This window comes from Protopterus annectens, chromosome 16.part0 (genome assembly GCF_019279795.1).
Source record: "Protopterus annectens isolate FY-2018-M chromosome 16.part0, PAN1.0, whole genome shotgun sequence".
In the NCBI taxonomy this organism is placed as follows: domain Eukaryota; kingdom Metazoa; phylum Chordata; order Ceratodontiformes; family Protopteridae; genus Protopterus; species Protopterus annectens.
Genome location: NC_056750.1, coordinates 681988914 through 682004784, shown reverse-complemented (window position 1 = coordinate 682004784; position 15871 = coordinate 681988914). Strand labels below are relative to the sequence as shown.

At 39.4% G+C, this 15871-nt stretch overlaps 1 protein-coding gene across 1 annotated transcript in view; it reads right to left on the bottom strand.

The window, feature by feature from the left end:
• LOC122790647 (collagen alpha-1(IX) chain-like) overlaps positions 1-15871 on the bottom strand; it is a 530662-nt gene that overhangs the window by 158696 nt on the left and 356095 nt on the right. The window contains exon 8 of the mRNA XM_044058171.1: positions 2193-2237. Within this exon, the coding sequence (XP_043914106.1) occupies positions 2193-2237 (45 nt within the window). The remainder of the gene's footprint in view (positions 1-2192; positions 2238-15871) is intronic.

Genomic DNA, 15871 nt, shown 5'->3' with positions numbered 1-15871 from the left:
TCTTTTTTGCAGCTTAAAATCCAATTATAGAATCTTTCTTCAGTTTTAAAACCAAATTTCTTACACTGTGTGATTGCTTTTATGGAATTCTATAGCTCCGCTGTCTAAACTGTATACTAATGTCTATTCTGCCTCTTCACTATTGATCTTGGAGTATCTGGTACGCTATCAACTGATTAATTCACTGGAAATTGATACATAAAAAACATACATCAGTTACAGATGCATCAAAACCCATAAAATAAGTGTTTTTTCAGGGAGACAAATTCTCTCCATCTCCTTCCTGACATGGGGGACTGTCTCCTAAATCCCTCTACAACTTAACTCCAAGAACTAAACATTGTAGATAAGGAGCACAATAAATTAACTGTTTTTGTCAATCACACAGATTGGCTTCTGAAAGCAAAAAGGAACCTCAAGTACTCCTGCCACTCAGTCCAGTTGACCAAGGTTCGACTGACTGCTCAGACAGCTGATGGAGCCAGCAGGGGAGGGATGGGTGTGCCCATCACATGGTTGCGTGGTTTTGTTGGTAGTCCCTGCCATCCCTTTTGTAGGCTAGGAATGCTGCATATAAGAGGCTCAACTCAAGGAGGGATAAAAGGTGGTAGGCATGGGGATCTAATGTGCAGGCAGGGAGATATGCCTAGAGGGTTCCTTAGGATGCAACTGCAGTAACATCTAGCAGTGTCACCCTTGTTAACTTAAAAAAAAAAAAAAAAAAAAAAAAAAAAAATTTATCTTTTTTATATTATCTGGTTAACTTGCTATGATGTCATGTAATCTTTTATGCCAATTTATTTTTTTATCTGTTTATATTAACTGTTTCACTTGCTATGTTTCTCATGTAACCATTTATGCCTTTTTGTAAAAGTGTACAACTGATGGAGCTTTTCTCCCCGGGCCTCTACTGAAAACGGACATATATCCAGTTGGACTATCCCGGTCAACAAATGTAAAATAAAATAAATAAATAAATAAAGATGATTATTGACCATGGGTTAGGTAAAGCCAATCGAACACCAAATGGGATAGGTTAATTTGAGGACCAAAAGGGAAACTAGCTAGGATTAAAATGACCTGCAAAGTAGATTATCTAGTATTTACCTATGAACTTATGGGTATGTGCTAAGCTAGCTGCCCAGTACTTACTCATGAACCTATGAATTTCTGTTATATCTGCATTATAATGCAGCCATATATGGGAATCACAAATAAATTACACGTACCTAAGTTCTGTAAAAAGCTAAGTGCTAGAGATGTCAGTAACAACTTGCACTGGACAACTCTGTTGAGAAAATGTTCATTTGTGGTTAAAAAACAAACAAAGCAACTAATAGAAATGCGCGCGCGTGTGCATGCGCACATACAAACACAGCCTCATAACAATCTTAAAAGTCTGCTACCTCAACTGATGTTTGGTGCTGTTGAATTTGTAACACCTGTGGAAACTGCCACAAATATGTCAGTTTAGACTGGTGCATAAACTTCTGGAATCTGGTATTACTTACTAAGGAGCAACAAAACATTAGGCCCAGAGCAACAAGAGCAAGTCTAGGATTCTGTTACGTCTACTCTAGTAGATGCATAGCTGTAGGATAAAACATCCTACAATATCATCACTTAAATTACAGGTGTTTCAAAAAATAAACACACAACTCAACAGATGGGGGTATAATGGATCAATTTGTCAAGTCAGTAATTAATCTATACTTCCTGAAAGACTGCAGCACTTAACTGAAACCTCATATACAATATACCTCCATGAATCATTTCATTACTGTGTACTTTGTCATATGTTATCCTATACATTACAACGAAATGCTTACTTCAGGGAACACACAGGAGGACATATTCAATATTTATTAAATGTACCTTGACTGTCAAGGTTTTTACATTCTATGTGTTTAAGGTAATAACGAACAGCAATGCCCTGTGAGTATAAAACACTTCCCATACAGTTGAAGCTGTGTTAACCTTAAAACATGATAATGCTTGTTTTTGACCCTAGAACACCCATAAATCACCTGCCAGACTTGTAAACTCTCTTAATTGAAAAATACTGATAACATTAAACATAAACTGAAATAATAACAAAACAGTAATGGTCAGAAGTCAAAGTACAGACAATTTAAATTTTAACAGTGCATTTTATCAAACATGACAAGGGTGAGAATAAAAGAATTACTTACAGTCATCCCAAATGGACCAGGTGGACCAACACTGCCTTTTGCTCCCTGGAAATGAATAAAAAAATATAAAATAAAACAAACATCAATAACATAATAGCACTATTTTTACTATGATTTTCATTAATTCAAGTTACGCTTTCTCATCCTCAGGAGAAAGAAATTGTGTCACCAATACAAAGGTTATCAATGCCTTCATGGGGAATGGTAACCTACTTTTAGGAAACTGGGTGTACCCTGGTACAAGTCACCCTGAGTGTAAGAATGGTTTCTCCTTATAGCAGACAAATAAGTCATCACCCCAGGACTGGTGAAAGGGGGGGGGGGTGAGAGAGTTCTTAGCATTCTCACTGTGACGAATTTGGCACAATTGCAAGGCAGACCTGTAAAGCGGTACTGCTGGCTGTGGAGAGAATGACACAATATTTCAGTGATCATTTTCCCTCTCAGGGGAAAAAGGGTTCCACTGATGTTTTGGAGAACAGAAAATAACTTGTTGGCTGTCAGATGAGAATAAATTATTCTCTGTCATTGTAAAGTCCAAAGATAAAAAGAGTCTGCCCAGAGGAAAAAGTATGGCAAAATCCATCTTTAGTGCCCAAATTACCAGTTACCTTAAAGTTCTGCACAACCTATTCCATTTTATGTTAGCTTGTCATTGGAAGACTAGACAGGACTTCATCTGGCAATTCCAAGATGATACGATATTGTGTATATGGCTTTTATAGCAACCCCCCCCCCCAGAAAAGCGGGGGAAAAAAAGAATGAGAAAATTCAGAATATCTTTTCAGTTCAACAAATGGTTACAAGTACAATACACTGAAAAAGGGGTTTCATTTCATAAGGAAAGATACATGGAGAATGGATTACAGATATGAAAGCTGTCATACAATACAGAGATGGTAACCTAAATCTAAACACAGATGTCGGAAGCATAACTGACATTTGTATCCTCTTTCTAGTAGGCCCTAGTACAGAAAAGATCCTTATCCAGTCTGAACATTTAGGTTCATAGGTAGGTACTAGGCTATCGGCCTGAGGGCCTAAGTAATCTTAACCAACGAGATTCCCTGGCTTATGCCACCCAAGAAAGTTATATTCCTGTGCCACTTTCGAGCAGAGACACAGAAGTGATCATAATTTAGCATTAATTATTCAGCCTTTTAAGCTCATGATACACAACTAAATTTTCTCAGGTGTGACCTGGGAGTACGTGTATGGTTAAATAACACGCTCACTTTTGTACAGTATGCAAGTTCAGATTGAAATAATCAAACTCTGATTTCTAAGATGAGCTCAAAACTTTATGTTCATATGCCATACTGTCATGCCTAATTAAATACTGCCAATATATATCTATTGCTTGATGATGTGTAAATTAGATACTTTACAACATCCATTCAACCAGTACTGTCATAATGTATCCCACTGTACAGCAAACCTATGAACAGCCCTCACCATCTACAGAGTTTACTGACCAAGCAAGGAATGGAAGTAGATTAACAGGCTTTTCTTCCATACCGCACATATACTGCACATGTGCGTACACACACACACACACACACACACACACACACACACACACACACACACACACACACTTACAGATAATTTAGAGTCACCAATTCACCTACTGTTTGTCAGAGCAAGTCCATATGATCAGAGAGAAGCAATGCAGTCTTGGCAAAGAAAGCACTCCAGCCAACAACCAAACTGAAGATGGTTTTGCTATGAAGTAACACATTTGCTTGCTGCATCACTGTGCAACAAAATAATTTACCACTTTGTTTACTGTAACATGATCATTAAGCTGTCAGTACTACTGTCACTGTATCTGTGTGTTGTAGGTCACACTGTATACTACGTTTATGTACAGCTTGCCTCTTTGACCCTCTGATGAAACTTCTTCTTTACCCTTTTGGAATATCCCAGTTTACATTAAAAGAAAAACATACATAAAACAAAGGTAACATTAGTTATACAACTACATTTCATATGCCTCACTGTCTTCTATTACGTATTCAACAAATACACAAACTAGAAAAATAGCAATAATTGTTATGTTAATACATTTAACACTATTTTAAGATTTAAATGACTTGTCAACGAACTTTTAATTCCAATGTTCAAGAGAAAAAAATGCAAATGCTGGAGAAAGGAAACTTCACCAAAAGAAAATCAATCCACACAATTAGGACAGCCACAATGGAAGTGCTTCAATATTTCCATTAACAATGATTTTATTTTTTTCATGTGTGGTGTGTACATAGGGTTTTTTTGCATTTTTCCAAACTTGAACATACAGCCATTCCAGTTTATGTAATGATCCTTTCATTCCCAATCCTTCATCCTGCTTAGCCTTTCGCCCAGTGAGGTGGGCAGAAATTACAACTCCCAAGAACAGCCTCTGTCTTTATGGCTGGTAATGAAGAGTTAGAGCAGGAAGCTTGGTGGAATGTCATGCATGGTTCATGGTCAGCAGTTGCATAACTGTCTTTAATGTCTGGCCAAGAAATGTCAATAAGTGTTCCCACTCATTTGCACCCCTTATTAGAATGCATACATTCCTTGATAGACTACTCCCACACCCACATATTTCTCCTGCTTATGGAGTCCTACATAAAACTAGGTGAAGACCAACTTAGCCAAACACCCTTTTAAAGAACTGGATCAGGAGAGAGAGAGAGAAAGGATACTATTACAGGTAGGCAATATCAAATTAATTTTTAAAAACTGATTCACTGCAATGATAATTATGTAACAGATGGACAAATAATATGCTCAAGTAAATTAGTAAGCATGCAAGTTCTATAAGAAACACAATCTCATTTACAGTACCTATTAAGTGCAGATACAGTAAATCACCATGATGCAACAGAGACGTTAAAGAATTACATATGGTTAGCACAATTTAAAACCATGTACAAGGAAAAATGCTTCATTAACAGTTAGTTTACGTAGAAAGTATAACATGACATGTACTCACATGATACCCGTCACTTGCTGCTTAATACTTTGTGAAAGGAGAGTGGCATTTTAGGAATTAGGAACAGCCATCCTGAATGCTTAATCACAGCACAAGTCACTCAGTTTCCTGACTTCAAGGTTTCTGCTTAAAGACCTACCCTGCCTACTAGGGTGTGCCTACTATGCATACGAATAAACTGCCTACAAAATTACTATGGACTACATGAAAAGCATAAGTAGCTGTATATGCTGAAACCTGTGGAATACTTAATAGCAGTTCATGGATCTATGCATACGGCAGACGGAATGGTTTGCAGTGATAATGGAAGGAAATGGTATGATATTTGGTTTACAAAATACTCACAGGAGTTTGAAGGAGGTATGTGAGCACAGAGTAGTACCAAGAGAAGCCCGGAAATTATTGCATGACATCATGTATCAGGTAGTGCTGAGAGATAAGAGATCAATTCTGCATTTCAATTTTTTTACTACATTAATTCTGTGGCCAGTATTAATCGATGTATTCTATTTGGCTTTGAAGGAAATTAATTCTGATCTCTCTTCAGGCACTGCAGTGTTTTCAGAAACCACCAGCTTAGTGTTTTATAAGGATTTAGGATTATGTTTTGATATGAACGATGTGTAAACACATGCTGTTGTTTTGTTCCATGATCTCAGCAGACAGCCCAGCATACAGAACTGCAGAGCTGCCTGCACACTGTGCCAAAGTTACATTGTGACATGTTTTCCACATATCATCCACAAACATGCTGCACAAAGGAGGTCAAAGCACAAAGCTTTGCATATCACTCAGTCTGATAACTCAAGGTTGGAGTACAACCATGGCACAGTATACTACTGATCCTCTGTTCCTTAGTTTCTCACCAGTTCAGGCCAGTACTGTCATATAGGCTTACTTCTGTAGAAGGTGATGACCACGCAGATTAAGTACCTTGGACAGGTACAAGAATGGTACAGTACTCATGCCTTCCATATTTTTCACTAATTTAGAGTCAGATTTAAGGTCACCTCATTGGCACAGTACCTGTATAACCTATCAGATGTCAATGCTCGGGCTAAAAGTTTCAGGTATTTGAAGAGTTATAAATAGATGAATTTTGGGTACAAGCTAAAGTTTCTGACACATTTGTCTCCTTGCTTGTGTAAACAGAAGATAAAGGCTTGCTTCCAAAGGTTAGGGACCATATCTTCTATCAGGGGTCTGCTTCTCAGGTTTGGAACAGGTTTGTAGTTGGCATTCACAGTCAGGCAAAAATGCTCATGTGCAAAATGCCCATCCAAGGGGCTATATTTTCATGAATGTGCTTTTTAAATTATTCCAAACGGGTTGGCTTGTATATCAGTCCTTTCCTCCCCCCAACTATAACTTTTATTTGGCACAGTACTTGACATCAGGATTGACTCCAGTTCACAAGTTAAAAGGGTAAGAAGAAAACAAATGACCAGAGAAATACAAATAAAGTTTCCCTCTCATATGTATTGACATACATTTCTTATCAGCTAGCTATAGAATCCCCTGTGTCACCTACATACTCAACTTACCTTACTGATTGTTTTGTTTTTCATTCTCCTCAACATTCTCCTTGCTGGGTCAACTCGCTACACTCAGGCTCACTCCGCTCCCCTACCCTACCTCCATTCCCACCCACCCCCAATTTCATTTCCTTTATACTTCTCTATTTCTCCTTCGCCTTGTCTACTATCCAATCCCCCAAACCCTATCTATTAAACTACTTCCCTGCCACCAATACATTTTCATCACTACATCTTCATCTATCCTCAACCCCTCCCACCTTTTCTACTCCCTCATCCTAATAACATCTGAGCAAGCCCCCTTATCAATCAGTCTCTCATCTTACTCATTATACCTTCTACACTTAACTGCCCTTACATATACTCAGCCTACTCTACCGTACCATGTCACCTCATCACCTTCTTATCCCCCTTTCTCCTCCTACTAACACTAGCTACTTCCTATCACATTCCTGTGCAATATATATCATCTTCACCTCTCTCTAATAATATTCCCCCACATAACTACCCCCCCACACAATATCTCACCTCACCTATTTATATTCTCCCCTACCTCCCACTTTTCCATTAAGGTATATCATAGCAACACTCTACCCACAAGTATAAAGACTGTAAATCCATGTACAATTGTACTACTCTCCATACTGCTTGATTTGTTTGACTCACTATTCCTGGATGATGACATCTACCCTAACCCTGGACCACCCATCACCACCCCTCTCAAGCATGCACCCTCCCTCCATAACCTCCTTAACAGTTCCCCACAACCACAGTCCATCTTCTAAACCCCTATCTTTTCAATCAACAACCAAAGCATTGTTAATCAAACTACAGACCTGCATTCATGAAATGACCTCTATTCCCCCACATCCTAACCCTCTCTGAAACTTGGTTAAAACCTCATATTGCAAACTCAGAAATCCTTCCCCCCAGGCTATAACATCTGGGCAGACAGAACAAATAAAAAAGGAGGAGGTGTTGCTATCCTCTACTCTGACCAGCGTACTCTCTCTCCACTCTCACTTTTCATACCTAGCTTCACTCCTGCAGAAATTCTAATAGTAAACTGCCACCTCAATACCTGTAAGAAATTTGCCATTGTATTCATTTACATTCCTCCAGGGGACAATGCCCCTATCCTCGATAACATTCTCTCTTGGGTTATCCTGAATGTTACCTACGAAACTATCATACTTGGTGATGTAAACACAGACTGGGCAACCCTCTCTTCCCTATCTCCTACCCATAGTCTTAATCTTCTATGGTTTCCACCAACTCGTATCTTCTCCCACTAGGTACAATAGTAACTCTACTTCAGGATCTATAATAGACTGGATCCTTTCTTCAGACCCTCATCTTTACCATAACCCTGGCATTCTCCCAAATTCCCTAAGTGACCATTCCCCTATCTGTATTCATAGATACTCCCAACACCTTCCCAATGAAAACCTTTACAGAGAATGCTGTGACCTGACTAACTTCAACCCTGACTATTTCATCTCTACTTTATCCAACATTAACTTGTCCTTCCTTAATAAACTCCCCCTTGATGCTGTAACATATTTCAATACTCTATTTCTAGATGTACTAAACTCTATGGCACCTTCCAGGATAATCAGGGTAAAAGCTAAACATGCCCCTCTGGCTAGCCAAGCAGACACACTCCATCATGCATCAGAGGGATGCTGCTTGGAAAATCTGGGCCAGAAATAAAACTCCCCCCTTAATCAAACACTACAAAAAACTTAAGAACAAGTGTAAAAAACTTGTTATTAGAGACAAAAAACTTTTTTTGATTCCTATCAAAGTAGCCTATATATCATCTTCTTCTTTAGGCTGCTCCTGTGAGGGGTCGCCACAGCAGATCAACTGTTTCCATTTCTTCCTTTCCTCTGCATCTTTCTCTGTCACACCAACCACCTGAATGTCCTCTCTCACCACATCCATAAACCTTATCTTAGGCCTTCCTCTTTTCCTGTTACCTGGCAGCTTCATCCTTAGCATCTTTTTCCCAATATACTCTGCATCCTTCCTCAGCACATGTCCAAACCAGCCTACATAACAATCCCCAAAAGTTTTGGTCTAGCATTAACAAAATCCTTCACCCAGGTAATCCTCCTATCCCCAACCTATTCCCTCTTAATACTGCTCAGAAAATGCTGCTCTGTTAAACAGTTACTTTATTGAAACTATCCAAAAACTACCACCAAACAGCTCATCTGCTACCTCTCTAGCCTCTCAGCCCAGCCCTCCTTCCTGTAACACATCTTCTCTTCATCCAGTTCCCCACTCACTTTATCAAATCACAACTAACTAAACTCAAATCCTGCTCTCCTCCTGTTGACAATTTACCTTCATGCTTCCTTAAAATTGCTGCCAGTGCTATTGCTTTCCCTGTCTCTATCCTTATTAATCATTCCATCTCTCATTCCAGACTTGTGGAAATCCTTTTTCACAATCCCTCTGCACAAAGGAGGTAACTCCACTGACCCCTGCAACTATCGTCCTATTGCTATACTATCCCTACTTTCCAAAATTCTTGAAATGCGCATCCACTCCCAACAACTGATACATCTACTTGCTAATTACCTTTTTAATCCCAGCCAACAAAGCATCAGACCTCACCATAATACTTCTACAGCTCTGCTCTCATTAACCCAAACAGTATCAGAAGCCCTTGACAACAACCTATTAGATTCCTGTCTTTTCCTGGACCTCTCCAAAGCTTTTGATACTGTTTCTCACTCTAAACTAATCAATAAACTACATGACCTTCATCTCTCTACCCCATCTATATGCTGGTTTTCCAACTACTTAGCTAACAGAAAACAATCCAAATGCTAGAAAACTGTCACCTCCTCATTCCTTCCTGTCAACACAGGTGAACCCCAAGGCTCAATATTAGGACTTCTTCTGTTTAATACATTTACCAACAATCTATCTTCTGCCTCCAACCTCTAAACTCTCTTACAATATGCAGATGACTCCACCCTTATTACCACTGCCCATAGTATCCCAGAACTCCTTGCCCTTACCCAGGACACTTCCACATCCATTGAAACCTGGCTCACCAACAATAAACTGATTCTAAACCTTAAAAAGACAATTTTTTTATTTTTTCTCCCCAAAAGACTGGCACCTCACAAATCCACTTTCTCTGTTATCTCCCATAACAATACCATTATCAGACCCAAACCTCATACAAAATTACTAGACATTATAATTGATGATGAACTAAAATTTGACATGCACATCCATTGTTCCATTAAAAACCCACCAGAAACTTGGTCTCCATTATTGGAATCACAAACTACTCCCTTCTTCCTCCAAACCTTCCCTAGCCCTGTCTCTCCTATTACCCTGTCTTCTGTATGCTGCTCCAGTTTTCACCAACCTACAATCTTCACTTCTGTCCAAACTAGAGCAAACATACAATAAAGTAGCCAGATTTGCCTCCAATCCATCTAGTAAATCTCACCACTGCCTTGCCCTTAAATCATTACAATGGCCTGAATTCCCTAAATAATTGTCTCTTTCTCAATTGCACATCACGCACTCAGTTCTATATAATCCTACTTCCTGTCCCTGCATCTCTAACATCATTTCCCACTATAAACCCCTCTCTGTCAACTTCGCACATCTGACAAAAACCTTATTAGCATCTATAAGCCATCAAAAATATCGGTAGATCACTGTTTAAGTACTCTGTAGCTCACATCTGGAATTCACTCCTCTGAAAATAAGAAGCATCCCACATAAACTTAAGTTCAAACAAGAACTCAAACATTATTTTCTCAACAACATTGTCAACCACCAGCCTGACTTCTGACTGTTTTCATCCTTTATTCCATTTCTGATTGATTCAGCTTCTCTATCTCTTTTTCTACCTGCTTTCTGCTATTCTTACTCTTCCAAAACTTTATTTTCCAATATACAACAATCTGCTTTTGTAAATACTCCTATTTAAGAAATACATCAACTACTAGTGTATTCAATTAATTATGTTCTTTTTAATATTTCTCTCTTTCATGTATGTCTATTGTCATTATTCCTATAGTAATCAAAGTCCTATGTAAATTTGATATTTTAACTATGCATTTGCTATTGCTTATTTCTCTTCTGGTTGTCTTCGATATGTAATTGGAGCTTTTCTCCTCTGGTCTCCACTGAAAATGGGCTTTTGGCTCAGTTGGACCAACCCAGTTAACAAATGACAATAAATAAATATTTCCACCTCTATTTCCTTCAGCAACTTTTATACCTTATAGCCACTTACAAGAGAAGGTAAATAAAGGATTAAGTCCTTTATAGCAGGTGGGCCTTCTGTAACTAAAATGACATCCTTACAAGATTAGCATTAATTCTCTGAAATAATTTATTTGGTCTTTAAGAGCTTTGCCCCAAACAGTTATTCAGTCAAGCTATAACTATCTTCTCCAAAACAAACTAATTGAAATTCATATCAGTCAAGGCATTGGGCCTTGGATCTAAAACACTCTCACACTGACAGACACTTCAAAGTTAAAATATGATCCTCCCAATCAGAATTTGTGCCTATTACCAAAGGTGTACCACAAGGATCCATTTGTGCCCCCTTCTCTTTTCCAATATCATTAAACTTCCCTGTGACCTCTGCATCTCCCACCTATCCTCTCTGCTGATGCCATTGTCATTTGTTAATCAGATCACTAGCATACCAACATCCAAAACCAACTCCACCAATGACTCAAACCATAAAGTACTTCCCAACCCCACCAATGCCAACACTATGTTTTCTGGGATGCCACAGAAAATTTACAAAGCACCAGACTCTATCTTTGACTTACACAGTCATTCGACCAAGTCAACTGCCACCATCAAATACCTAGGATTATGACTTGATCAGTCAATAAACTTCTACTTTCACACAGACAAAGTGAGAGCCAGAGTAAACTCCCCCATCATCTGGGCAAAAAATATCGCCCCTTTTCTATCCCAACCAACTACAGCAGATATTGGCAAAGGAGTTTTCCTTTCTCAACTTGAATACGAGTTTCCAATTTTTGCTTCTGCCTCCAAGAAAAAGATTGCCACACTCAAAAGTATATCTAACAGTATCTGTTGATTATTTACAAACTTGTCTCTTTGTGAGCATCAATGTATTACCCTAGAAAAAGCAAAATTGCCACCCATAAAACAAAGATCTAGTCGACTTTTAGGATCTCAGCTACAAGCTACTCCAACTCCACACATGAAGAAACCTCCTCACACAACCTGAAACACTTCTCACAAGCCGCACCAACTCGCATTACACCTAGAACTAAACTCCACAGCACTGCACTTGCTTTCTCCTCTTAGGCACCTGCTCTTTGGCAAGCTCTCCCCATTGAGGTAATGGAAATCAACACTTATTCCAAATTCAGAATGCAACTCAAAAAGCATTTCTGCATCCAAGCAAAATGCTCTTGCTTCAACACAGAACATATATCCTTTCCAAGTTTTCCCTCTAAAGATTTACTGAATAGTGAACCATTTTAGAAACTACTGTATATGTTATTGTTGTGTCTTTTGGCTTTTCCTGGTTAGGGGTCGCCACAGCGGAACTCCGGTCCACTAATGATTGGTAGTTGACTTTTATGTGCCGAGTTACCAGCCCTGATGCACAACCTTCAATGAAGGTACTCCCATTCACACATGTCTGCACGCAGAAGACACTCTAGCTGAGAATCGAACCAGACAGCGTCTTACTGAGAGGCGACAACCCTACCGCAGAAACTACTGTATATATTGTACATTATACATTGCTTGACTGTACACTGCACTGTGCTTCTTCACTAGAATGCATACATACACCTTTTTCGATGTGATTAGTCTGAACAACTCTACTATTCCTTACATTTCTGTATTTTTTGTTTGCAAAATGTTTTGCATTTAACCTGACTGAGCCTGAAATTAATAAATATTGATGAGTGCACTGCTCTAGTAAACAAATATAAATAAATAAAGATTGAGAAGCAGCAATGGATTCACTATTAGGTTCTTCTATTTTCTTTTTCAAATGACATAATAGGGTGTACAAGAGATGCTACCTGCAGGTGGTTAAAACTAGCTTTAGCTCTTCTTACCCTCCTTATCATAGTGATATTTCTTTTGCCACCACTCCACACAGGAGAACATTAGCACCCATCAGCTCCTCTCCTCATTCATGGCGTCTTCCTAAGTGTATTAGTTATCTCTTTCAGGCTCAACCTGACCCACAATCTGGTCAATGAAGACAACGAGGATGCTGCTGTAGCACCATACTACTGGCAAGGAGTGTGCTCCACCCCTTCAACCCCACAGCAGCCTTGTGAGCTCCACAACTGTTGCTTATGGGAGGTACACGCATGCGTCTGAAAACGCACAGCCTACTGACAAGGAGTTACATTGCTTGCAAAGTGCAGCTTACCTGACTCTTAATGCTGTTATTGCAGAGCGGCTAGGCAGCCTCCCCCTACCCCACACCAGGGTGGGTGAGCCAGTGTCACGTATTCATTACCATCCTCCATCCCTGTTCCGGTCCCTCCAGCACTCTGTCCATCATAATGATTTAACTTCGTTCATTTCTGAGACTAAAGCAAGTTATTGCTGGAGTTAAACTACTTGCATGCTTTCTCTATATTTTAGTTTATTCCAGAACATGATGAGCAGCAATTTGTGCTTAAAAGGATATTTAGGCAATCCAGAAAAGTGTTCACTGCCAAATGATTTGCAAAATGCAGTCCAATGCATCAACAATTCTACTAAGTGCATGGACTGATACAGTCAATGGCATGCAAAGCAAATTAAGTACTTTCAACCGAAAATCTGAAGTGATCTCTGGCTACATTTAGGAGGATTATGCTTCAGACCATTTAATATACATAGAAAAGAGGACTGCTGTCACTTATGGAGCTGGCCATAAATTATGTCTCTGCAGAGGAAACACCAGCAATAAGAAGAATTAGAGGATAATAAGGGTCTGTGGACTTTATAGATGACACACAATTGGGTATAGACAGCAAGCCAAGCAGTATCTGACTACTGTATGTTTCTGTATTACTATTGTCTGTGACAACCAATAACCAGTATGCATTCTCTCACCATGAAGCCTTCTGATTGTTTGTTCAAAGACTCTAAACCACACTCCATGGAGGGGTTTATCTAGTGTGTACATACTACTCCTGCATAGAACTGAGTTTATGGGGAACTTCATGGAGAGTGGAACAGCAAGATACCACAGAAGTGCATGCAAGGGAATTCCTGTAATTTGTAGTGGTTAACACCTTTTGTGGTTGCAGCAGTGCCACATGAAGGGAATTAGAGATTAATCTGCATCATTCATGGAGATGTGGAAGACTCACAAAGGGGGTAATCACATTCAAGGAAATGGACCATCCATTCACAGAGGTTGAAAGCAATACATTATCAATGTACAGGAATTAATGAATTAGGAGGTACAGAAAGTGAATAATAATGTCTGCTTTATATTACATTTCTACTACAGTTGCTGAAACCTTCTGAGAAAAATGCTCTGAACTGTGTGTTTCCTGAGGAAAAGTAAGAGATTGTTTTCTTTCTTTTTCCAAACATCTTTATTAAATTTTCAAATATGACAAAAGCAATCTTACATTTGTATAAATGAAAAACATACAAAATTATACCATTTTAGTTGCAGTTTACATCACAGACACCATTGAAACAACTGTAGTTGCAAACATACATCACTTATAAACCATCCAGTCATTGTCAGTTAAGCATTATATGGCCATTCCAATCCTGCTTCTTAAACCTCGTTCCTGCTCTGCATATATTCTCACAATTGCCATTTTTTCCTATGCAGTTTGCTCCTTCCCTTTTCTAAATATCCAATTCCAGTTGTTTTATCTCTGTTACTATATTCACTACTTCTAGTAAAGCTGGTCTACACATTCATTTCCATTTTCTAGTAAATGCTTTTTTGGCAGCCACCATAATTAGACTCAACAAGGCTTTACTATGTCTAGGCAATTCTGATTCTGTAGCATAATTCAAAAAAAAAAAATCATCTTTTTGTCAGGCTTTTTGAGAGGCTGTGTCATACGCGAGCTCCAAAAGGAATTAACCTCACATCTTAATACCCTTTTCAGTCTCAGCCTCTCCACAGGATATGTGTCCATAGAATGGCGCACTGCAACGGTGGTCCTGCTACACAAGGGTGGGGCCACAACTGTTCCTGGGAACTACCGACCAATAAGCCTGACCAGTCTGATCTGTAAGGCTATGGAGCAAATCATTATGGAACTCATAAATGGAGAGATTGGGACCCTCCAGTCGCTAGACCCCACACAGTTCGGCTTCGTCAAGGGAAGATCATGCCTCCTGAACCTGGTGGATTTCTCTGAGACAGTTACTCAGGCTATAGATAAGGGAAAGAAGGTACATACGGCTTACCTTGACCTTGCTAAAGCATTTGACACCATTCCCCATTCAGGTATTATTGATAAGCTCACCAGCCTGGGCAGAAACCCTTACGTCACAAGATGGATCACAAACTGGCTCTCAGACAGATCCCATAAAGTAAGAGTAGTGGGATCTATGTCCGAATCCAGACCAGTAATGAGTAGTGTGCCTCAGGGCTTTGTCCTGGGGCCCCTCCTGTTTGGCATATACTTCTCAGAAGTACAGGCAAGCATGGAAGGGCTGTGGCTGACAGTTTGCGGACGACTGCAAACTGGGTGCTATAATAGAGTCTCCGGCTGACATGGAGATCCTCCAGAAGGGCCTAAATGAGACTGATGCATGGTGTCAAAGCCATGGTCTCAAGCTAAATGCAAAAAAATACGTAGTAATCCCCTTTGGAAAAAACAGAGTACCCGCAAACTACAATATAGGAGGTAATCCCCTGAAATCTGAAGAAGAAATAAGGGATCTAGGGACCCAAGTAGTCAGCTTTACTTTGATAACCATGTTGCCAAAGTGGTTAGAAAATCTTCTATGTGACCCATCTGATCACAAAAGGGTTTGCATCAAGATCTAAGGATGTAACGGTGCCCCTCTACTCTTCCCTCATTAGACCCATTACTGAGTACAATGCACCAATTGGAATGTACCTGGCTAGAGATCACAGAGGTACCTAACCAAGAGGATTACTGGCCTCAAACAGTTGCCCTATGCAGCATGAT